Here is a 26,200-nt window from a genome sequence, read left to right on the forward strand (position 1 = left end):
GTAGATGAGTGAGTGCGTGTGTGGGTCTGTGTGTGTGTGTGTGTGGGTCTGTGTGTGTGTGTGTGAGTGAGTGTGGGTCTGTGTGTGAGTGAGTGTGAGTGAGTGTGGGTCTGTGTGTGAGTCTGTGTGTGTGAGTGTGAGTGAGGGTCTGTGTGGGTCTGTGTGTGTGTGAGTGTGGGTGTGGGTGGGTGTGTGTGTGAGAGAGAGAGAGAGTGTGTGTGTGTGTGTGTGTGTGTGTGTGTGTGTGTCTGTGTGTGTGGGTCTGTGTGTGTGTCTGTGTGAGGGTCTGTGTGTGGGTCTGTGTGTGTGAGTGAGTGAGTGTGGGTCTGTGTGTGTGAGTGAGTGAGTGTGGGTCTGTGTGTGTGTGGTTGGTTGGTTGGTTGGTTGTGAGTGAAGGCCCGGTGCGGCGGGAGAGTCAGGGCGAGTTGGTGCCGGCGCATTGCAGCGAGTTGGGGAGCACTGGGCAGGTGGGAGGAGAACCATAGACCTGCTCTCTGATCTTTGACGCCAACGGTTCCCCATGCTCCCGCAGTGCATCGTCATCGTGCCCTGCACTGCCATTGGCCGCCGCCACCGGCCCATCACTGCCGCTTCGCCATACGGAGCGGCTGCCGTGTGATTGAACGGACCAATGGGGGCGGGGGAAGCGGCGGTCTGGCCAATGGAAGCGGTCGCCGGGCGGGGAGCGGGCCAATGGGAGCGGTGGCCATGCGGGGAGCGGGCCAATTGGAGCGGTCGCCGGCGCGGAGTGGGCGCACGGTGAACACTCGGCGTCCGCCACTCGAACCCGGCCATGGCGTACCCTGGATACGGCGGGGTGAGTCCGCCGCCTACACACCCGGCAGCCAGGGCAGATAGATCGGGGGATGTGGTGGGGAAGGAGGGTGGGAGCGTCGGTGCAGGGGGGAAGCGCCGAGCGGGGCCCGGGGCAAGAGGGAGGGAGCGCCTCACCGGGCTGGGCCTGAGGGAGGGAGCGCCTCGCCATCCCGGACTAGGCCCCGGTCGGTCGGTCGGTCGCCAGCCTCGGGCTGGCCGCCACCGCCGGGCCCAGTGATAGTCCCCAAGGCCGGGGCTGGGCGGGCGGGGGATCGCGGCGGGGCCTGTGCGCTGCGGGATGGTTTGCGGCGGGCGGAGAGCGCACTCCATTTTAGTTGGGCTTAAACCTCCAACACCAAGTAAAATGGAGCGTGCGGCTGAGTTATTTCATGGCATTGCCCAGCACCAGGGGTGGCCATTACACGGCGAGCAGCTACTCGGAACAAGTAGCGTTGCACATCCATTCAATGCGTTAGAACAAGTAATATTACAGAACCGTTAAATGCAGGTAGCATTAGAACAAAGATTATTGCATATCCATCCAATACGTTAGAACATGTATATTTCATTACAAGTAATATTACTGATCAATTCAATGGATTAGAACAAGTAATATTACCGATTCATTCCATTCCTTAGGACAAGTAATATTAGAGATCCTTTCAATTCCTTAAACAAGTATTATTACAAATCAATCCAATGTTAGAACAAGTATTAGAGATTCATTCAATTATTTAGAATAAGTAATAGAACAGATCAATTCAATGTATTAGAAGTAATATTACATATCCATTCCTTAGACCAAGTATTAGAGATCCATTCAATTCTTCAGAACAAGTAATATAGATCTATTCAATTTGTTTGAACAATAATCTTTTGAGAAAGAAGGAACTTCAGATTCTGGTTTACAAAAAAAGACAAAGTCAGCTAGTCACCAACTCATTTGGTAAGGCAGCAGTGGATAGCTGACATTTTGGGTCGGACCCTTCGTCAGAAGTTTCAAGGTTCATTTGATTGAACAAGTATCTTCTAAACTTACTGATCCTTTCCTATTTTGTAGATTTTGGGTTCCTAGTCGAATCAACCGTGGATGGGGGGAGGGGTGAGTGGGATTATTTGTTCTGGAGTAGGAACACAAGAAACTATAGAGTAAAAGATACTATGTGCCGGAGTAACTCCAGAGGGCCAAGCAGCATCTCTGGAGAACATGGATAGGTAGGGTTTCTGGCCTGAAGAATTTAGGATGTGGGTTGCGTATCCGAGTACTTATTGAAGTGATTCTAAATAATTGTATATTGGAGAAGTATTGAAGGAAGTTAACAATGGGGGTGGGAAGAGAAGAGGTTTGGCAGCCAATGGCCAATTTGCCTGGTGTGGTTTATGTTTCTATATGACATAGGAGGATATTTTGGCCCATCTGTGCTAGTTCACAGCAATTCCTTCCACTCCCCCCACCCCCCAACATTAATCATACCTGTGACTCATTCTGCCCACATTCACATCATTTATCCCAGATTTCACTTGCCTACACAGTACAGTTAACTTTCAGTAACAAGTTAACCTACTGACATGCACGCACACCTTAGTGATACAGGAGAACCCCTGGGGGAGACCCACACGGTCACACTCCGCTATCAGTACTGCTGTCCAAGAAAATGAAAATATTTGTTCAGTAAAGTTTAATAAAGATGAACGTACGTTAGCTTGGTTTAAACAGACATTGTACAGGAATCAAAGATGGCTGATGCAACAAATAGATGTCTAAAAATGCTTGCAAGATTTTTTGAGTTGTACGAATATAGAATGGATAAGCTGGGCCTTTCCTTCCTCGAGTGTGGGAGGTGAACACACATAGATATACAAAATCACGAGAGGCATAGATAAGGTGAATGTTCACAGTCCTTTTTCCTCACAATAGAGGAATCCAGAACTAGAGGGCACAGGTATAAAGTGAGAGGGTAAAGATTTTAAAAAACCCGAGTGACAATTTTGTCACACAGAGGCTGGCACATTGATGATGTTTAAAAGACATCTGCGCAGGTACATGGATTGAACAGGTTAGAGGGATATGGGTCAGACATAGGTAAGTGGGCCTAGCTTAACAATAAAGCTGGTCGGCATGGACAATTTTGGACAAAGGGCCTGTTTCAGTGCTACATGACTCTTATTTTTTCTAAATTTATTTAGAATATCCGGGGCTGTTAAAAATGGTGAAGAAGTAATATTAATAGGTCTAAGACAAATGAAGAAAGTTAACTAATCATGAGAAATAAAGCTTTAGACACTACAGGTAAAAGAGGCATCTAAATGTGAATTGAATCAAGCAAGGAATATGAAATAGGATGATAACTGTTAGATCAGGGATGAAGTAGCGTTGAGACGTTCTAGCAAGAAATAAGCAGAAATGGAACCTCGATGGGTAAAATTAAGAAAAATAAGTGATTTGATTCCAGCTGGTTTGTGTATAATTCCACCCCAGCCCCACCTTCTAAACTTGGTGATAGAGATTTAAGCACCCTACTTCAGAACATCATAATAGGTTTGAATAAGTAGACCAGCTCGAGTCAACAAAGGTAGGTAAATTTTGTTGTGATGTGTTTTGGAATTGAAAACGAACCATATCAGATTTCATATTGGATAATGAGGATTAAATTCATCTTCCAGCAGTGTTACTCAACACAATATTTGGGCTGTGAGATAATAAGAGGGTAATAGGACGAGTGAATTTCTGGAGATAGACTTCTTCAGATTCGATTGCTGACATGGGCCAAGTGACTTAATTTTGCATTGTTACAAGCATAAGATCTTTTAAACTGAAGAAGTGAAAACTACTCATAAGATCCTAGATTAGAATAAGACTATTCATGTACTATGTGGGCTAAACACGGTACATAGGGCAAACTTGTTAATGGCTAATCTGCCATAGTGGGAGTTGTCCAGAAGATAATTTAATGATATGGAGACAGTTTATGAGGCGGAGCTTAGTTGCCAAAGGAGAGCCATGGACACAATTAAGGAAGTAAAGTTAATAAAAAATACTTTTGCTGGGTCTTAAGGGCTTGAATTGTAAGGAGAAATGGGCTAGGATGGGACTTTTTTTTCCCTGGAGCAAAGGAGGCTGAGGGTTGACTTCTGTTTGTAAACTCATGTGCACGATCTAAACCTTTTTTCCAGGGTAGGGAGGTTTAAAATTAGTTTATTGGTTTAAAGTGAGGGAAATACCTGAAGGGGTACTGAGGGGGAAGTATTAAACCACACAGAATGTTTGGTTTTGATTGCAAGACACGGCGTGGAAATGTGCCCTTCGGCTTACTGCGTCCATTCCGACGCCCGTTCACGCTAGTTCTATGCTATTCCACTTTTACCTCCACTCCCTGTACACCAGGGGGCAATTCAGAAGACCAATTAACCTATAAACCCTCATGTGTTTGCAACGTCAATGCAATATGGGGAGGAAACTCGCGCAGTCACAGGGAGAATGTGCAAACTTCACACAGACAGAACATGAGTATGGAAAATCTAACTCATGTCTGTCAGAATTAACAGGTTGACATGACTTGGGATTATTTATCAGTTTGCTATTTAAGAGTGAGCTAAACCAGAGAATTATGTCACATAATTCCTCAACAATTTGTGAAACCATTAAGCGGATTTATAATTGGACAATTTGAAAATGTTTGTGGTGGCGCAGCTGGTAGAGCTGCTGCTTCACAACGTTAGAGACCTGGGCTTCGTCATGACCGCAGGTGCTGTCTATGTAAGTTTGTATGTTCTCCCTGTGACTGCGTGGGTTTCCCCATGGTGCTCGTTTCCTCCCACATCTTAAAGACTTGTAGGTTAAGTGGCTTCTATAAATTGCTGCTAGTGTACACGAAGTGGATGAGAAAGTAACAGCGATAAAAAAAATAGTGCGAATGGGTGATTGTTGGTCGGTGGGCTAAAGGGCAAAAGGGCCTGTTTCCATGCTGTGTTTTGTAATCATTCTTACCTAACAAACCTCACTAGAATAGTAGTATTTTACCTGGTTGGCCAGGGAATATTTGATAGTATTGTACCACTCAAGATGTAAATCTCTCAACTCTTGCCCATCTACTGGGGCATGGAAGGTGAGGATTTTCATCTTCCAATGAAGCTTTGACGGAGAGTTTTTAAGTGGGTTCTTCTTCCCACTAAGAGCCCCTGCCTTCCCACTAGGAGCCCCTGTCTTCACCTTGGCATGTGTGGTTTCCTGACCGTCTGCACGGGGAAGAGACTTTACTGCTAACTTGTAGGTAGATCTTGGGCTCAGTATAACTGTGGCATGGTAACCTGGGTGTGTGGAACATAGTGGAAATCTGTTACTTTTGATGCCCCAAGGCACTTCCTATTACTGACTCGTAATAATTACAGAGGCATCAAGAAACTAGTTCTTCATGATTTACATTTATTTTCATATAACTAACCAGTAACTGTCATGATATGGAAATCTAGCTCGTGTCTGTCAGACTTAAACAGGATGAGATGACATGGGATTATTTGTCACCATATACTGTCAATATTAACCTAGGCAAAAACATACAGGTGAGTGGGTAGACTTAAGAAAATGCAGAAATCTTGTGTGGAACACTAAGTGCTGGAGCAACTCTGCATCTGGCAGCATCTCTGGAGGACATGGGTAGGTGACGTTTTGGTCAAACCCTTCTTCCGACTCAGACCCGAAAGATTGTTTATCTATGTCCTCTAGGGATGCTGCCTGTCTCGCTGAGTTATTCTAGCACTTTGTGCTGCATACTGGTGAGTGGATATTTTCCTAAGGGGTTTAATAAAGTTTGTGAGTCTGAAGGCAGTTTACTTCTCGTGGTAGATGGACACATAGATAATTTCATCCAACACTTCCTTTCTGAGGACTCATAATCACACAGTGCTTTTCCTCCCATCGGTTTTAAATCTACTGCCGGTCAGCATCTGACCTTGGCAAAGGAGAAGCCTGCACCGCAGATCTTTGTGGCAGCTGTTCAAGGTCCCTGTTAGGCACTATTGCTTGGCCGCTGATGACAAAATCCAACCAAACAACACATTTTGATGTTGATTTAATATTTCCTTAAATTGACATTTTCACAATGTTTGTATTTTTTATTTATTTCATTGATCTTTGCTCTATGTACAATTTTGAGTTCAAAATTGTTCAACTGGAGGGATACACAATTTGTACACCAGAAGTTGTAGGAGGCATTTTTAAGACTGAGAAATTATCGGATTGATTGCAAAAAAAATGTTTTGAAACCATGGTACCTTGCAGACAGAATTTTGAACAGCTCAGAGAAACAAAGAAAGTAATGAACTGTAAGAAAGAATGTGTTTTTCTAAAAATCATGAAGGTTACCAGAGTTGCCAAATGTTTTTGCCACTTTTTTTTGTCATAATATAATGAGGATTGTGGGCCCATCGAATGAGGATACAGGTAAGACTAAATAATTTTAAAGTTGGGGGATTTGTTAAATGAGTACTTTGTATCCGTTTTCACAGTGGAGAAAGTGGACTAAATACCAGCGGACAAGGGAACCTAAAATAAGTCATGGGGAGAGCTCAGTGGATTTAATATAAATAACAAAAATTGTAATGGAGAAAATATTGGGACTTAAGCTTTCAATAGCTTAATCTCCAGGACCTGATGGTTTCTACACCAGGCTTTAACATAGGTAAGGAACTTGCAGATATATTAGTCATAATTTTGCAAAGCTCTTTAGACTCATTTTGGATTGGAAATTTTCAAATATCACTCCATTCTTTTCAAAGGGGATATAAAAAAGCTGGTAACCACTGACATGTTGCTTTAGCATCAATTGTAGGGAACCCACCGTTTAATTCTTTACTCAGAATTGAGGAACATGTTGTATAAACTAGCTGATTTATTTTTTGAGGCAGTTCCTAGAATAGTGTATAAGGAATGTCTTAAAATTTGTCTATTTGTGTTTGATCAATTATTAGTAAACTGAAAGAGCACAGATAACCTTGAGATGTGGCTTCTTAAGTGGGTAAGAGTCAAAACAGAGGTGGGATTGGCAGGTTGTGACGTAGTCCCAAGGATCTGTATTACTGACTGTAATTATAATTTTATCTGTTGGCAAAATCCTCATCCATGCTTTTTTGTTAACTTACGGAACAAAACATTGCCATTTTCTCCTGGTTTATCGCCTGCAGTCCCTCCCCACCACCTCCCAAAGTGATTTCCAAACTTCTGTCTACCCTAACTCTGCAAACTCACCCGACTGCTGCTGTTTCTATCCTAAATGAACTCTCCCACTTGTATCTTAATATTAAAATTCTTAATCCTTGATCCCAAATGTTTTCGTCTCTGTATCCTTTCCTAGTTCTGTAGTCCTAAGAAAGTCAATCAGGCCCATGTGCACCATTCTGGTGGATGTAGCTACTTCAGCTGTAACACCTGAAATATTGTCGCTCCTACTTGATTCCCTCCTGACTATCAACGTGGATGTACCTCTTTGATTCCATATCTGATTGTCCTAACTGTACGTCGATTGTAGGCTACATCAAATAAATATTAAAAAAATTGTGATTATACATTTTTTATATTAATATTTTTTTAAATTTCTTCAAAATATTCTAAGATTAGCCAAAAAGGATCCGTCTTTTAGAATTTTGTGCTAGTAATTCCTGGGTAACTTGAATTTCTCCCATGAGTACGTTGTCTGTTACACACATTTGTGTTGGATTAAATTGGGACCTTTCAGTCCCAATCAAAGATGACATCGGAAGTGCCTAATGCAGCAGTGTGGTGCTTTTATTTGATACTAGACCAATGGCAGACCTGTTGGGTCTGCTCCCCCAACGCAGCCGTTCCCTACCTGTAGCCCCCACGGGAGACGTGGTCCTCGAAGTCGGGTCCGTTTCCCCAACGTGCGATTGCAGGGGGGGGGGGGGGGGGGGCGGCATCACACACACCAAGCACCCCCACACACAGAGTTTTAAAAGTATAATGCCCCAACGCAGCCGTTCCCTACCTGTAGCCCCCACGGGAGACGTGGTCCTCGAAGTAAAGCCGTTCCCGAAAGGCCGTTTTTAAATGGCGTCTCTTGAGGTTGAAATGCGGGCGCCAGCAGCCGGTATGGTCGCTGGCCAGCAGGAGGCGACAAAATGAGTGAGTGGGGGGGGGTGGGGGGGGGGGGGGGGAGAAGGTTTTAATGAAAAATATGGACATAAACATAACGAAATCTAATGAGGAGTGGATAGTTGGAATGGAAAGTGAAATGTCTACCGAAATGGCTGCTTGTATGGGTGAGAAGCCAGTTTATTTTTGAAATACTGGGGGGTGGGGGGGGGGGGGGGGGGGAGAAGGATCTGATTAAAACGTGTACTTAAACACGACGAAATGTAATGAGGAGCGGATACTTAGAAAGAAAAGGTAAATCTCTACCGAAATGGAAAAGATCTCGGCGATTGTGCGTCTGGATTCGGCGTGGCAATGAATCAAAGGAAGAAATGCAGCGGGCACCTTTCCGATTGGACATCTGCGAGCATCGGCCATTCCGATTGGACATCTGCGAGCATGGGCCATTCCGATTGGACATCTGCGAGTATCGGGCACGAATCAAAAGGCAGAAAGGGAGCCGGGCGGCAGCCGGACGGATAGCCCCAGAGTTTTATAGATATACTAGACCCAGTGCAGACCAGTTGGGTCTGCTCCCCCAATGGTGTGATCCTCCTGTCTTGCAACTTTGTTTCGAAGTGTGTTGGAAGCTGAAATGGCTGCTTGTATGGGTGAGAAGCCAGTTTATCTGTGAAATAGTGGGGGGTGGGGGGGGGGGGGGAGAAGGATGTGATTAAAAACATGTACTTAAACACGACGAAATGTAATGAGGAGCGGATACTTAGAAAGAAAAGCGAAATCTCTACCGAAATGGAAAAGTTCTCGGAGATTGAGCGTCTGGATCCGGCGTGGCAATGAATCAAAGGAAGAAATGCAGCCGGCAGCCGTACATGTAAATGGATCCATTCCGATTGGACATCTGCGAGCATCGGCCATTCCGATTGGACATGTGCGAGTATCGGGCACGAATCAAAAGGCAGAAAGGGAGCCGGACGGCAGCCGGACGGATAGCCCCAGAGTTTTATAGATATACTAGACCAAGTGCAGACCCGTTGGGTCTGCTCCCCCAATGGTGTGATCCCTCAACCCAATATTCCACCATGCACCCGTCTCCTCCAATGGAACTGAAGCCGTCCCCAAATGTAAGATTCCAGCACTCCCCTGCCTCCCTCAGCAGTGGACTAAAAAAAAAATCCAATTGCACCTCCCCTGCCTGCTGCAGCAGTGAAAAGTTCAGAGTGTTCCTGTCTTGCAACTTTGTTTCGAAGTGTGTTGGAAGCTGAAATGGCTGCTTGTATGGGTGAGAAGCGAGTTTATTGTTGAAATACTGGGGGGGGGGGGGGGGGGGAGAAGGATGTGATTAAAAATGTGTACTTAAACACGACGAAATGTAATGAGGAGGGGATACTTAGAAAGAAAAGTGAAATCTCTACCGAAATGGAAAAGATCTTGGAGATTGAGCGTGTGGATTGCGCGTGGCAAGGAATCAAAGGAAGAAATGCAGCCGACAGCCGTACATGTAAAAGGATCCATTCCGATTGGACATCTGCGAGCATCGGCCATTCCGATTGGACATCTGCGAGCATCGGCCATTCCGATTGGGCATCTGCGAGTATCGGGCACGAATCAAAAGGCAGAAAGGCAGCCGGACGGATGGCACGAGAGTTTTATAGATATAAATATATATATATATAGAAGATAGATATAGATAGATAGAAGATAGAAGATATAGATAGATAGATAGATAGAAGTAAAGAGCGAACCTACTAGTTTGGAGAAAGGTGTGGGTTGCTTAAACATTGTTTTTCTGTATGAGACTATTTGAAATGGCTGCATGAGAAATATATTGTTTAAACAAGCAATTTGTACACTTCCTATAACACGCAGATTTATGAATGTAATTTGACAATATTGAGCTTATTTTTGAAACAAATGCCATAATCTTTGTGTCTATTAAAACTGATTGTGTTCTATCTTGTCAGTATGGAGGTTTTAGTGGACATATGACTGGCATGGCAGGGCCTGGTGGGCCGATGCATGCTGCTCCAGGCGCATATCAGACTTACTCTGCATACTCTGGCTATCCTGCTGCTTCAGTTGACCCAATGTGGAGTTACTTCACTGCAATCGCTGGACAAGTAAGTATTCTGCGTTGTGGTTTCCAGGTGGGAATTGAATGTCGGTTAAAATTACCTGAAACCAGCTACATTTTAATAAATGCTTATTTAATTGTTATGGCTTGATTCAACAAGTTTCTCTTGGCGCTGTTAATTGAACAATTCAATATTGATTAGATTACAAGTTGTTCTGTTATAATATGATTTCCTAAGAAATCCCATGTTATAGAAAATCATATTACAGTACCAGAATTGTGTCAATAATGGGAAGGGTGTGAGGAACTAGACAGTTTTAGGCTCGTAATAAGTTATTTTTCCCAACAGGATTTTAAAAACTAATGGTCTTTTTTTATATCCAAGTCAGTGTGCTAGATTGTTATTTTTATTTGGAGATACAGCGCGGAAACAGGCCCAACATATTGTTTAAATGAGCAATTTGCTACACTGTCCCTGTAAGAAATCGGTTATGAAGGTTATTGAACAAAATAATTTGTTGTCTTGTCATTAGGGAGATTTTGGAGGAAAAGTGACTAATTAGGCCTGCATAATATAAAGAGTGTTCACATCGATTGTGTTATATCTAATTCACCTTGTGGGGGGGGGGGGGGGGGGGGGGGAGTGTGCAACTACTTGTATAAGAGAGTTGTGGAGTTATCTTTAATCAAACTTTATTGGACTTTATCTTGCACAAAATGTTGTACCTTTTAACCGTTATCTGTACACTGTGGACAGCGTGATTGTAGTCATGTATAGCTTTTCACTGTACCTCGGTACACGTGACAGTAATAAACTAAACTAAAGAAACCATTTTTTTCCATTTTGTAAAGTTTTAATTCTGCACTTTTGGGAAAAACAGTTTTGATGCTCATTATTAGCAATCTAATTGGTCACTGAAAGTTGGTGTACAGGTACAGCAGGCAGTGAAGAAAGCTAATGGAATGTTGGCCTTCATAACAAGCGGATTTCAGTATAGGAGTAAAGAGGTTCTGCAGTTGTATAGGGCTCTGGTGAGACCACATCTGGAGTATTGTGTACAGTTTTGGTCTTCTAATTTGAGGAAGGACATCCTTGTGATTGAGGCAGTACAGCGTAGGTTCACGAGATTGATCCCTGGGATGGCGGGACTGTCATATGAGGAAAGATTGAAAAGACTAGGCTTGTAGTCACTGGAGTTTAGAAGGATGAGAGGGAATTTATTGAAACATATAAAATTATAAAAGGACTGGACAAGCTAGATGCAGGAAAAATGTTCCCAATGTTGGGCGAGTCCAGAACCAGGGGCCACAGTCTTAGAATAAAGGGGAGGTCATTTAAGACTGAGGTGAGAAAAAACTTTTCACCCAGAGAGTTGGTGAATTTATGGAATTCCCTGCCACAGAGGGCAGTGCAGGCCAAGTCAATGGATGGATTTAAGAGAGAATTATATAGAGCTCTAGGGGCTAGTGGAGTCAAGGGATATGGGGAGAAGGCAGGGCACGGGTTATTTATTAGGGGACGATCAGCCATGATCACAATGAATGGCGTTGCTGGCTCGAAGGGCCGAATGGCCTCTCCCTGCACCTATTTTCTATGTTTCTAATGCTACTTTATGGGGCATTGTTAAAATTGGAAACTCCAAAGAAGCTCATATCTGTGTAAAAGGACTGCATTTCAGTTTAAAACAGCAACATTATGTTTTTGGCTTTTCTCTCCATTGAGCCTATCTTTATCTAACGTAGTGTTCTTGAGGCTGAAACATGGTTGCAAAACTAGCAAAATTATTCCATCCTCCAGTGTACATTTTATGATTGACTCTTATGATGGCCTGAAGTTCACACCATATTTTTGGAAGTGGTGCAAAAATGTCCACAGATGAAGTTCACTGCAAAGTAAACAAACTTTAAAACCTGTTGTCAAATGAGTATGTATTTTCTATCTCTAGTCTTTACTGTCTAAAGCTGCAACTAGTTATTTACTTCATTAATAAATGTTCTCATTACTGGGAACTCCACATGTATATATTTTTAAAACTCATGCTGTGATATTTTCTTAACTTGTAGCATATTAGTACATTAGGTTTGAATTTCTAGCTCTTTCGATTGTACCATGGGGAGTTGAATTAGTTACAATAAATTCTACTTTAGCCCTGAGTTTTCTTTACTTCCTGCCTCTTTTGCTTGCTGTTTTTTCCTCTCTCTGTTACTTAATACCAGTAACTTAATACTTAATTACTTAATATGAAGACACAAGGAACTGCAGAGGCTGGAATCCTGAGCAAAACAATGATGGAGTAACTTAGTGGATCAGGCAGCATCTGTCCACAGATGCTGTCTGACTTACTGAAGTGCTCCAGCACTTTGTATTTTGCTATGTATCATACCACTTTAATCAGACATTTGGCCATATATCCTAATATATAACAACTCCAAGTTTGCGGATGACACAAAAATGTCCAAGTTTGTGAAGGACATAAAAACATCTCCCAGTTTGCGGATGACACAAAGCTGGGTGGCAGAGTAAGCTGCGAGGAGGATGCTAAAAGGCTGCAGGGTGACTTGGATAAGTTGGGTGAGTGGGCAGATGCAGTGTAATGTGGATAAATGTGAGGTTATCCACTTTGGTGGCAAGAACAGGAAGGCAGATTATTATGTGAATGGTGTCAGATTAGGAAAAGGGGTGGTGCAACGAAACCTGGATGTCCATGTACATTAGTCACTGAAAGTAAACATACACGTACAGCAGGCAGTGAAGAAGCTACTGGCATGTTGGCGTTTATGGCAAAAGGATTTGAGTTTAGGAGCAAGGAGGTCCTACTGCAGTTGTACAGGGCCCTGGTGAAAGCACACCTGGAGCATTGTGTGCAGTTTTGGTCTAATTTGAGGAAGGACATTCTTGCTATTGAGGGAGTGCAGCGTAGGTTCACCAGGTTAATTTTCGGGGTGGCGGGACTGACATATGATGAAAGAATGGATTGACTGGGCTTGTATTCACTGGAATTTAAGATGAGAGTGGATCTTATAGAAACATATAACATTGGTAAGGGATCGGACAGGCTAGATGCAAGAAAATGGTCCCCATGTTGGGGAAGTCCAAAACCAGGGGTTACAGTTTAAGAATAAGGGGTAGGCCATTTAGGACTGAGATGAGGAAAAACGTTTTCACCCAGAGAGTTGTGAATCTGTGGAATTCTCTGCCACATATGGCAGTGGAGGCCAATTCACTGGATGCTTTCAAGAGAGAGTTAGATTTAGCTCTTGGGGCTAACAGAATCAAGGGATATGGGGAAAAAGCAGGGACAGGGTACTGATTTTGGATGATCAGCCATGGTCATATTCAAACTCAAAAGGGCCGAATGGCCTACTTTGCTCCTACTTTCTATGTATGTTTCTAGTACTTCAAATGAAAACCAGTACCCTGGGGCATTGTTAAAGCACTATCTAAATGAAGGTTGTTCCTGAAAGATGCTAACTAAATGCACCAGTCATTACGTTGTTAGAATTTTATTTGAAGTCCCACCCAAATTGTGCATAGATTTTCAATGTGTCAGCAATAGTTAGCCTTTGAAATTCACAAGATGGACAGATAAGGAAGGCGATTTAGCTTACTGTACAACAGATTCTGCTTTGTTTTTCTCATCAATTCCAGTATAGCAGCTTTTTAAACTATTGAAACAGTCTAGTTTCAGAAAAAGTGCTTCCTGTCCACTTTTTTCATATCCTTGTATGGACAATTGCGTGGTCGGCTCTGAAGTCTGAGCTTCGTCCATTTCCACTTTTGTCTTGCTCTCCTTAACCTGGTATACTAAACACGTTTGACTTTATGCTCTATTATAGATATTTTGATAAAACCTAAAACTGGATATTTGTGTTTCCAGCATTAAGATATCTACCTTTTAATTTATAAAGGACTCTAAGCAAATTTATTTTGCAGGACGGTGAGGTGGATGCTGAAGAATTGCAGCGATGCTTAACTCAGTCGGGGATACACGGCACCTACAAACGTAAGGAATTTTACAGTCTGTGCAGCGCACAGCTTTAATTGTTCACTTGACACTTTGAATGTATGGTCCTTGGAGCCAGTAATGAGCACTGCCGCTGCTCCAATGTTTTATTTAGCAATGTTGTGAAGAGATAGGAAATGAACTAAGCTTACTTGTGTATCGGTATGGAACTGCAGATGCTGGTTTACACCTAAGATAGACACAAAATGCTGGAGTAACTCAGCGGGTCAGGCAGCATCTCTGGCAAAACGGTGCCTATTCCTTTTCTCCAGAGATGCTGCCTGACTTGCTGATTTCCTCCAGCATTTTGTGTCTAAACTACATATGTACTTGTTTTCAAATGGCAAAAAATCCTGCATTGTATTAAAACCTCTTTCCTTCTGCTTTCTTTGTTCTATTTTGAACTAAATTAAGTTGTAGGGGAGTCAGAGAAGAGTAGGTGAAAATATTCATTGTTGGAATTGAACTAAATTTGCTTTCCCCCCTACCCCCATGATAACCAGGCATGATATTTCTCTGATTTAAATCGGAATTCCGATATTTTTAGTTTCCTGTTTTTCAATTTTTTGTACCCGAATATATGGCGGCCAATCAACCGCTTCCCTTAAAATTCGCTTCGGCCTATATTTCTCCAATCAGCCGCTGTCTCCAAGAGCGTTTCATCCCATCACCGTCCAGCTTATCTTAAAATTCCCGTCCAATCAACAAATCGGTCTCCTGCCGTCCAATCAGCCGCTGGCTCCAAGGGCGCTGCGTCCAATCACATAATGCGCTGGTCACTCGGCGGCCAATCAGACGCAGCCTCCGAGGGGCGTTGCAGCCATTCACCGGCCAGCTTCCCTTACTGAAGCAGAAGATGGCTGCACCAAAAATCACTTTTTCTGTACTGTTTGCACACGCTGCTAGGCAAAGAGACATTTCAGGTAACATTTTTTGGAAAGATTTATTTTAGCTGTATGAAGTCATTTATTTCATGAAATATTTATCTTTTGGGGGTTATTTTACTGGTTATGTATTAGAAAAATTCTACGCTTCTGTCATGTAAACTACCAGCAGAAAGCTTGGGAATCACTTTCAATTTATTGAATATGCAGGAGCCCCTGAACCCCTAACCGGGGGGGGGGGGGGGGGGGGGGGGCAACCGGCCTTCTGGACTCCCGGCCAATACTCCCTACTTTTTTTTCTGAAGGTGAATATCATGCCTGGATAATAGAGCCTTGAAACTTTATAATTTTAACAGCCAGTTCAGGCTGATTGCATTGTCTGTGATTCTTCTGGGACTTGGTCTCAGCTAAGATTTTGTACTCCTGCTTTTAGTCCTTGTGTCATCCTGATTACGATGATACTTTAATGTAGTGTGAAGGAAATGTATTGTCATCACTAAAGAATGATTGAGGATGTAAAATAATTAACAAGGAGGAACTTAGAGGGGTGTAGTCCTGCAGTTGTGAAGGGCACTGTGCTAGTACAATTATTTTTCTGTCAATGTGAATGAGGAAGTTTGCAGGGGCATATCTAAGGTTTTTATTTTAGAAATGGCTTGTCAATTAATTGTAAAGAAATAACATTTATTTGAAATATCTTCCATGCTTGGATTTTTCAATTCATTGCAGACATATGATCTTATTATTCATGTTTCATTTAGCATTAATTTATATATTTTTGCTTTACAGCTTTTAGTTTGGAGACCTGCAGAATCATGATAGCCATGTTGGATGTATCCTTAATCTTTCAATGTATTGGTACAACACAAGTAGTCACTATTGGACATGTATAATCTATGTCCAGTTTTTAGCTTTATCTGATTAAAACGAAGATTACATTTGTGAAACTAGGTACTCTAAAACAAAAATTAGATTGAAACTGCTGTTTACTTTAGTTTAGAGATATAGCGTGGAAACAAGCCCTTTGACCCACCGTGTCCACGCCAACCATCGATCACCTGCTGCTCTTTAAATTTACTTTAGGATCACATTTTCAGAACTCAAATTCATAATGGGAGATGGCAAATGCTTGTCCACAACATTGTTTATGTTCACTGTTTTAAAAAAAAAAAAAAAAAAAAGCAGTTTTGCTTATTTTGATGCACTGTTAATTGCACTTTGGGATATTAATGCATATGAGTAGAGCGGTGAAGGTGGCATGCTTGCCTTCATTGGTCGGGGCATTGAGTATAAGAGTCAGGAAGTCATGATGCAGCTTCATAGTTGTTCAGTGATGCCACATTTGGAGTATTGCATGTAGTTCTGGTCGCCCCCATTACAGGAATGGTGGGGAGGCTTTAGAAAAGGTGCAAAGGAAGGAGGGTTACCAGGATGATGCATGAAGTAGGGGGTATTAGCTAGAGGGAGAGGTTAGACAGACTTGGATTGTTTTCCCTGGAATGCCAGAGGTTCCCTGGAATGCCGGAGATCTGATAGAAGTGTAAAGTTATGAGAGGCATAGATAGTTCAGGCAGTCAAAAACCAATTTCCCAGGATGGACAATTCCAATACTAGACGGCATAGCTTTAAAATGAGAGAGAAAGTTTAAAGGAGATGTGTGGGGCAAGAATTTGTACACAAAGTTTGGTGAGTGCCTGGAATGCACTGTTGGGGGTAGTGGTGGAGGCAGATATGATAGTGGCATTTAAGAGACTTTTGGATAGGCACATGGATATGCAGGAAATGGAGGGATATGGATTTTGTGCAGGCAAAGTGGATTATGTGCAGGCAGATAAGAGTTGGTCTTGTATGACAGAGACATTATGGGCCAAAGGGCCTGTTCCTGTGTTCTGTTCTGTAATACTGCAAATGCATTGAAATACTGTAAATTATTTTTGAAGTGCTTGTGTTACATCTCAGCTAAATGTTTATTTTTATCAACAACCCACACAATTCTTGACTCGAGCTTTTCAGAGAGATATGACTGGGAAAATGGGATTTAATGAATTTAAAGAACTATGGGCAGCACTTAATGGATGGAAACAGAACTTCATGATGTATGATCAGGACAGAAGTGGGACTGTAGAACCTCTTGAACTCGGCCAGGCTATCACATCAATGGGTAAGCTGAAACATGTTTAATAGTCATTTTCTGAAAACGGATCAATGAGGTTTGTTCTTGCAGCAGCACAACAGGACTGTAAATCTGTAGAGAATATATTAGGTAATGACTATGTTGATATTACATTGTGGAAATATTGGACAGTTTACTATAGTCCTATTCTTTACTCTTTCAACCGTTTTGTTAAAGTGGTAACAAATAAAATGTCATCCTTGCTATCCTGCAAATAAGACCAAGGTCAAGAGTCAAGATTGTTTTATTGTCATATGTCCCAGATAGGACAATGAGATTCTTACTTGTGGCAGCACAACAGAATATGTAAACATAGTACATAATGGGAGAAGAAAAAAGTTCAGTGTGTGTAGACACATGCACACATACTCAATAAATAACAAATATAGTACAATAATAATAATAATCTGTTGCAGTACAGAGATTATTTGTTGTTGTGTTTAATAGCCTGATGGCTGTTGGGAAGAAGCTGTTCCTGAACCTGGATGTTACAATTTTCAGGCTCCTGTACCTTCTTCCCGATGGCAATGGTGAAATGCACGTGTGGCCAGGATGGTCACATAACATAACTAACTGAGCAAGATTTTTGTGTTTTAGAAATATATCTGAAATTTATTTGAATATAGTTTTTCAAACTTTTAAACAAACTTTTCCCAGAGATGCTGCCTGACTCGCTGAGTTACTCCAGCTTTTGTGTCTATTAAAAAATAAGTAGGGTTGGGTACTTCTTAGAAGTGGGACAAGGATGGTGACATATGAATTATTAAAACAAAACTTAAAGTTAGAACTAAAGGTCTGAAACAATTGTTTTTGTGAATATTGGGCTGATATACAGGATTTCTTAAAACTTGTTTTAACTTCATGATTCATGATGCTGAGTAATCTATATTTTATTATTTATTCCAAAAATATTGATTAAGGCTACTTTGCTGCCTGTGTCATGAGACTGTTATATGCAATTGAAATATTTAGAAAATGATACCATTCTTTATTGAAATACTTTATTTTGGTCACCCTAGTGATGAAAAATAAGATGAATGAGAAGATATTGTATTTTGCTAAACAATTTAGACTGAAGTCCTAAAATATTTGCAATCATTCCCTTCCAGTAAGTGAAGAACTAAATCTTTACCAGTTGGTGACCTCAAAACAGGCCACATGTCTGTTGCAGATTGGAGTGGATGTTAATCACATCCCAGAAAAATAGCTTTGGTTGGTGCTTTACCGCGCTTTTCTTAGCAATGTGATTGCTACTTCCACTGGTTGATCTCTCAGGAATAGCAATTTCAGAAGGTGCCACAATAACTGGATGTCAAGGAGCAATGCCAGTGTAACTTGTGTTCTTCCCATCCGTTTTCACGTCAGTCGAATATGTCCCTAAGACCTTAAGACATAAGAGCAGGATTGGACCATTTGGCCCATCATATAACCATATAACCATATAACAATTACAGCACGGAAACAGGCCATCTCGGCCCTACAAGTCCGTGCCGAACAACTTTTTTCCCTTAGTCCCCCTGCCTGCACTCATACCATAACCCTCCATTCCCTTCTCATCCATATGCCTATCCAATTTATTTTTAAATGATACCAACGAACCTGCCGCCACCACTTCCACTGGAAGCTCATTCCACACCGCTACCACTCTCTGAGTAAAGAAGTTCCCCCTCATGTTACCCCTAAACTTCTGTCCCTTAATTCTGAAGTCATGTCCTCTTGTTTGAATCTTCCCTATTCTCAAAGGGAAAAGCTTGTCCACATCAACTCTGTCTATCCCTCTCATCATTTTAAAGACCTCTATCAAGTCCCCCCTTAACCTTCTGCGCTCCAGAGAATAAAGACGTAACTTATTCAACCTATCTCTGTAACTTAGTTGTTGAAACCCAGGCAACATTCTAGTAAATCTCCTCTGTACTCTCTCTATTTTGTTGACATCCTTCCTATAATTGGGCGACCAAAATTGTACACCATACTCCAGATTTGGTCTCACCAATGCCTTGTACAATTTTAACATTACATCCCAGCTTCTATACTCAATGCTCTGATTTATTATTGAGACTAGTCCACAATTCAATCATGGCTGATCTATCTTTCCCTCTCAACCCTATTTTCCTGCCTTCTCCCTGTAACCTCAGACGCCCATACTATTCAAGAATCTTTCAATCTCCGCTTTAAAAATACCCAATGACTTGGCCTTCTCAGCTGTCTGTGGCAATGAATTCCACAGACTAAAGAAATTCCTTCTCATCTCTATTCTAAAGGTACTCTGAGACTGTGCCCTCTGGTCCTAGACTCCACCATTACTGAAAACAACCTTTCCACATTCATTCTATCCAGATCTTTCATTATCCAGTAGGTTTCAATGAGATCAATGTCACCATCCCATTCCCCCAATTTTAATCCGTTGAAGTAATTCTAATGGGACAGGCATTGTAAACATTTAGATTGTAGCACATGGCACACAATTAGGCCATTGGCCCATCGAGTCCATGTATCTTATTCTTGAATCATCCCACACATCAGTAAAATTGTTTATAGAAAATAATGTTTCTTTTTTTACATTTATATAAAGTTTAACGTCTTACTTTAATGACTTACTTTCAATGATTGAATGATACTTTATTGTCACACGTACCAAGTACAGTGAGAATCTTTATTTTTGCATACAATCCAATAAAATCATACAGGAGATTCGTTGGCTGTACTCAAAGTCGGCACGTTTCTGATGCCGACAGTCCCAAAAAGTTAATCGAACAGCCTTATCAACTCGCAGAGGCGAACCATAGCAGCAGGTGGGCCCCTGCCGAGTCCCCCTTTTGTTCATGGCGGCGCCCCCCCCCCCCCAGGTTCTCCCTTCGTCCTCGGCGGCCCCCCACCGGATCCCCCTTCGCAATCGGCATTGCAGGTCCCCCTACGCTCTCAGCGACTTGGGTCCCCCTGTGCTTTATGCATTTAATTGCCTTGCTGTGCTTTTTCATTTCAATATGAGATGTTTTAAAATCACAACCTTTCCCAAAGCTCTACTCGTACTTAATACTTTTATCTGTGCTACCATAATAGATCAGCCATGATCAAATGGTGGAGCAGACTCAATGGGCCGAATGGCCTAATTGTGCGCCCCTGTGTTATGTAAATGTGTGCCCTGTGATACAGGTTGCGTTGCCCTATTTAAACAGTGACTGGTCAGTGTTTAACTTCGGTGACTATTATTTGTTCTGATTTCTATTGTTATTTTTCCAAAATTGTTTGAAGGCAATTGGCAACAATTATTAAAGGCTTTTATCTGTATGTGTTGACTTTTTTGTGTTAATATTTGTGAGGAAAGGGGACCAAACTTGGATAACTGTCCCAAGTTTTTTGTATGCTGTAAACCTTTTTAATATGATTAAAAGACTATCAATTTAGTAATTTAACTAGTACAAAAGTGTAAGCAAAATATTTGAAAGAAACAAGAGTAACATGATGTCATGGCACCTACATGTTTAGGGAGTAAATGCATGCATGATGTGTTAATAGAGAGTTAAAGCTGGTAGAGCCACTGCCTCGCATTGGGTTCAATCCTGACTTCCTGTGCTGTCTGTGTGGAGTTTACCTGTTCCCCCTGTGACCACATGGGTTTCCTATGCGGTGTTCCGGTTTCCTCCCACATCACAAAAACCTACAGGTTTGTAGGTTCATCGGCCCTCTGTCTATTGCCCGTAGTGTGTAGGGAGCTGATGAGAAAATGGAATAACTAGTGCGAATGTGTGATCAATGGTGGGTGTGGATCTCGGCAGACAAAAGTGAACTAGTGATAGATGGAGGAGGAAAGACAGAAGAGGATGACATTCTCTGGCTCGGTGTATATTACAGATTGGGCAATCAATTTGTAATATTGAAACTATGACCCCTGGCAGAAGTTTACCAAAAACAAGCATTGTTGCTGGCTGAGTAGAATAATCAAGAGAATGAGTCTGAAGTTACCCTTCATAAAAGGAGAGTGCATAGTTGAGCATAAGGTAATTGAGTTAGTTTATACTTTCCTTGAGTAATTTCATTTTTTTAATGTATGCCACAAAACAAACTTTTTTTCCCAAGCTAGCAAATGTGAACTTAGAATGTTGGAAAGTATTAACAAAGAATAAAGTGATTTAACCTGAAGATTTGTATATTTTTACTCTAAAGCAACATGCTTTGAGAACTAGAAACAGTCCATGTTATTCTGGATTGAAAGTAAGACAATCTTGTTTATCAGCTTTCTCCATAGTCATGATGCTGTACATACGGCACAGACACAGACCCGTTGCCTCACCTTGTCCAAGCCAACCATTGCATTCGCCCACAATAAATCCATCTACCCTAGATTCACCAGGCAACTTGTAATTCACTTTGTCTGGAGAGCTTGTCTTACCTACTTTATGTAATGCCAGCCTTTTCACTGCCTCTTTATTTTGATCTTTCCCAGTATCCAGGCAACCATTTTATGTAATCATGCCTGTGCTACAGTCCTCTGCTCAGCCCTGAAGAAGAATCTCTATAGCACCAGCAAATTCCTATTCTCTATTTTCTAGTTTTCATTATTGTTGTTGTATTATTTCAAACCAGCATAAATTACACAGAACGGATCATTTTTGTTTCAGTGTTGAATCTGTTGGCTCCTTCCCTGTTCAGTTAAATCTCCAATGTTTTCTTACCCTTTTTTTTCCTTCTTTGCTGTTTGATTTTCATGCAATGTAACCTGATCAACCATTTTCTCTACGGTTTCTTGGTTTGGTAATTGGGTTGTGTTATATTTTTTAAATGACTTTTGAAAGCAGACTCTAAACAAAATCATTGCTGAGAACTAAGATGGTGTATTTATAACATATATTGTGTAAATATACTGTCGCTGACTTCCCAGTGGCATGGAAATATGAACTCGTGCCAGTGAGGTAATGATTTGTGTGCACTCCAAATTCATACAGGCAACAGCAGTGGGGGGGTTTTAGCTGTATTATAACATTGTCTGCGGACATTAAGTTATTTAACATTAAAACTATGCCAGCCTGATGCTGCAGTTTGCTTTCATCCTCTTGGTATGTTATCTGAAACGTGCCTCAACAAGGGAGCTTAGAATTGCTGTTAGCCTCTGCGGGATTCACATTTCTCTCTGGCTAATTGTAGACTCCACAAAATATCTTTTGGTTCGTCATTGAGGAACAGTTTGTTTTGCAAATTTTTTTTTTTGTATTTCTAGGATACAGATTGAGTGCTCAAGTTATAAATGGCATCATTAAGCGCTACTGCAGAGATGGGAAGACTTACTTTGATGACTATGTTGCCTGCTGCGTAAAGTTGCGTGCAATCACAGGTATGCGCTTTTTTGGGTGCCCTTTAATTTCTTCTATGTAGAACATAGAACCGTACAGCTCAGGAACGGGCCTTTAAGCCCACAATGTTTGTGCAAAACATGACACCAGGTTAAACTGATCTCATCTGCCTGTACATGATCCATATCTCTATTCTCTGCACTTCCATGTGTATCTAAAAGCATAGGCACCTGGTATCAGTGTTGTCATTAGTGTGTTTTGATGGATTGGGGGGGGGGGGGGGAAATGCTAAAGTACCCCATTTAAGACCAGAATAAAGTATAAGATAGTCATAATTTGGGGCATAGCAGTAGAGCTGCTGCCTTACGTGGAGTTATACAACACAGAAACGGGCCCATTCATGCTGGTCCTCCCATTTGCCCAGGATACTACAAAATGCTTGCATTTTTCATATTAATATAAACAATATTTGCTTTGCTTAATAAATTTCTTATATCTTCAGGATGCAAAAAAAGTAGTTTTTCCGACGATTCAGTTTTCACCCCCCATTTGATGTCTTTTTTGTTGTCTCATTATTGGCCATTTTGGACCATTGAAATCTCTGCTTACACTCTTGTAGGTTATCTTAAGTTTTTTTTTAAATCTCCAACTCCGCCAAGTTCTAATAGTAGGCCGGTAGCCTATGGTTCTCTATCCAGAGATGTTGCCCAACCTATCAAGTAATGGGCAGGTTGCAAGTTCATAATCCAGTTTCAGATTTTCATCTCAAACAAAGTGAAGTTTCATAGTCTTTTCCCCACATTAGGGGAGGGTTTCGTTTGAGGGGATAATTTTAAACTGGACCTGAAGGGCAACTTTTTCACGCAGAGGGTGGTGGGTATATGGAAAGAGCTGCTAGAGGAGGTAGTTGAGACATATTATAACAGCATGAAAAATAAAACATTTAGATATGTATATGGATAGGAACGGATTGGAAGAATTTGGGCCAAACACTGGCGAATGGGACAGGCTTGGTTGTAATGTGGTCAGCACAGATGAGTTGAGCTGAGCTGCATATTTCTTGTAACTTCAGCAATTCAGTATTTGCTTTTGTAACTTTTTGAGTGAAAGCTGTGTAGGATTCAAGAAATAATCAAGTCATCGGACATAATGTTGCCGTTGTCTCTGATTTACTTGCAGGTCCTGGGAGACACTGTTCATTTATTTCCTCTCCCCGTATTGGCCTGGTGATCAAGCCTCATTAAATATCTCCCAGTGCTTTCCTGGCTAACATTTACCTCTAAGGAATTAACATTTCCGTACAATTTCCATTTCTTTACAGCGTTCATGCAGATTTTAGTTATTTTCAATTTGGGGTGGTATCCAGTAGCAATTTACTCAGAATGTAAAATGTATTGTCTTTTGTTACAGATGCTTTCAGACGAAGGGACAGTCTGCAACAAGGCTATGTGAACTTCACTTACGATGATGTAAGTAGCTAAATAATAATGAGCTTTAACATGTCTTTGTTTCTAACGGGTAATAACAGCCCATGAAAATAGATATTGTGGGATGACTGTTTAATTTTGGTAAGATTAGCGCAAAGTGGGACTGATTTCAGGCATCAAGGAGGTGGTGAAAGAGTGGTGCAGCTGGTAGAGCTGCTGCCTCAATGCCAGAGACCTGGGTTTGATCTTGACCCTGGATGCTGTCTGTGTGGAGTTTGCACATTTTCTCTCCGACCGTGCGGGTTTCCTCCAAGTGCTTCAGTTTCCTCCCACATTCCAAAGACGTGCGTATTGGTAGGTTAATTGGACTCTGAAATTGTTCCTATGTTTTAGTGAGTGAATGAGAAAATGGGATAACATAGAACTACTATGAATGGGTGGTCTGTGGTCAGTGTGAACTCAGTGGGCCAAATAAAACTTGAATTACCAGCTTCAATAATTTTAGATTAATTTATTGGGTGCTATTTTATAATCCACAGTTAGAATGAACGTTGCGATTTAATCTTGCTTCCTTGTTCTTTCTCGTAGTTTATCCAGTGCACCATGTCCATTTGAACACACAATTGCATCCATTATGCAAAGATCTGTTGTGGATTAACACCAGTGATTTATATTGCTGAGAAGATAAACTAAGCCTACTTACACTGCATAAATGTCTAGTGGTTTTGTATATTTTTTTTCTTTTTTATTGTGTAAAATAAAAAAGGAAATTGGATTTTATGATGTGTACACTTTGTTATGCTCTCACTTGCCAAATTACATATTTCTTTAATAGCTTGCAAAATATTACTTTACACGTTGGTGGTTTTGTGATTGTGCCTCTTGGAAATTTTGCATAGTTTAATTACAAACGTTTAGGTTTTGGGCCTATTGTAATGTATGATGTAATCAAGCTAATGTGAATAATTTTCTTTTGTGAACCAAACGTTACTTTGCATTTAACTAGTATTTCCATTTGCGATTTTTAAAAAAGTTATATATTTTTCACATTTTCATACTGTTTTATCATGTAATAAAAGACTTTACTTTCTTGTTAATGCTGGATTCCCAGTTGGCAATGCAATACAATAAAAAATAGTGGCAAAGGTTTTTATACAAGTGTCTTTGTAAAGAGAAATTGGTGCTTCATTATTAGGTGAATTAATTAGCTTGTTTAGTTTAGAGATACAGCACGGAAATGGGTCCTTCATCTCATTGAGTCCGCAAGGACCAGCAATCATCCCATACACTGTAACACTATCCTACAAACGAGGGACAATTTACAATTTCCACCAAAGACAAATAACCCACAGATCAGCATGTCTTTGGAGTGTGGGAAGAAACCGGTGATCCCGGCGAAAACTAACGTAGTCACAGTGAGCACGTACAAATTCCGTACAGACGGCACCCATAGTCAGGATTGGATCCGGGTCTCTGGCGCTGTAAGGCAGCAACTCTACCGCTGCGCCAATGTGCTGCCCTTGTAGCTATTTTAGAAATGTCCTTGGGTAACAGTGTAGAAACATGCCTTTTGCCCCAAGTTGTCCATGTCCCATCCATGACAGCCCCATATCCTGTACCTGGTTTATATGTTTAGTTTAGAGATCCTTTGGACCACTGCATCCACGCTGACCAACGATCGCCCCTACACTTGTTCTATGCTATCTCATCTTACATACTAGTGGCAATTTACAGAAGCCAATTAACCTACAGTCTGGAAAGAAAACCCACGTGGTCACATTGAGAATCCAGACAAGAGAGCCCCCCCCCCCCCAGGCCAGGTGAGGCGGCCGATCTTGACCTCATTGGGACTTCCGCTGCTGATCGACGGGCCAGCCCCGTGTGGCCATGGTGAGGACATAGTCAGCAGATCCGTTCCCATAGTCGATTTCTGAGGCTGAGTTTTCAGGCCGGTATATCGGCCCCTCGAAAGCCTTGGTGGACTGTTCTGGTACCGTTGGACTACTCAGAGGCTGGGACCTCTGTTGATCCAGCAAAATGGATAATCCAAAAGCTCTCGGTACTGAAAAATCAGTGGTGGATCTGTACTTGTCTCAGGGGAATGTCCACAGGCGATTCCTGCACTCTTCCTTTATTCCATTTCCTTGTGATCGCGGTAAACAGCTGCGGGGTAGACCCGATTTTCTGACACCATGTAAAGAATTACACAGGTCGAAGCATATTTATTGTTCAGGTTATTAACTTCTAAGCAGGTCATTACATGTTCACACTGCTACTGGTAGACAGTGGGTAGGTTCTTACACTATGAATGTTATAATTAGGCGGCGTTATAATTACTAACATGCTATAGCCAATCTACATCTCTTGTATAAATGAAAAACAAGTAAAGCATTACAAATACAATGAGTAAATAAAATGTTAAATGCAAA

The 26,200-nt window shown here is 41.5% G+C and overlaps 1 protein-coding gene across 2 annotated transcripts; it reads left to right on the forward strand.

Moving 5' to 3' along the window:
* The first annotated feature begins 696 nt into the window (after positions 1-696).
* gca (grancalcin) lies at positions 697-24,924 on the forward strand. 2 transcript variants are annotated; one of them, XM_033024161.1, is made up of 8 exons: positions 697-817; positions 9,886-10,041; positions 13,930-13,999; positions 15,673-15,716; positions 16,897-17,044; positions 22,272-22,385; positions 23,755-23,813; positions 24,360-24,924. In XM_033024161.1, the coding sequence occupies exons 1-8, from the start codon at positions 794-796 to the stop codon at positions 24,384-24,386; spliced, it is 642 nt and encodes a 213-aa protein (XP_032880052.1). In that variant the 5' UTR covers positions 697-793; the 3' UTR covers positions 24,387-24,924. The 2 variants fall into 2 exon arrangements, with proteins under 2 accessions (XP_032880052.1, XP_032880053.1); XM_033024162.1 differs by lacking the exon at positions 697-817 and adding an exon at positions 6,350-6,494.
* The last annotated feature ends 1,276 nt before the right edge of the window (positions 24,925-26,200 follow it).

The sequence above is a fragment of the Amblyraja radiata genome, chromosome 7 (genome assembly GCF_010909765.2).
Source record: "Amblyraja radiata isolate CabotCenter1 chromosome 7, sAmbRad1.1.pri, whole genome shotgun sequence".
NCBI classification, from domain to species: Eukaryota; Metazoa; Chordata; class Chondrichthyes; order Rajiformes; family Rajidae; genus Amblyraja; species Amblyraja radiata.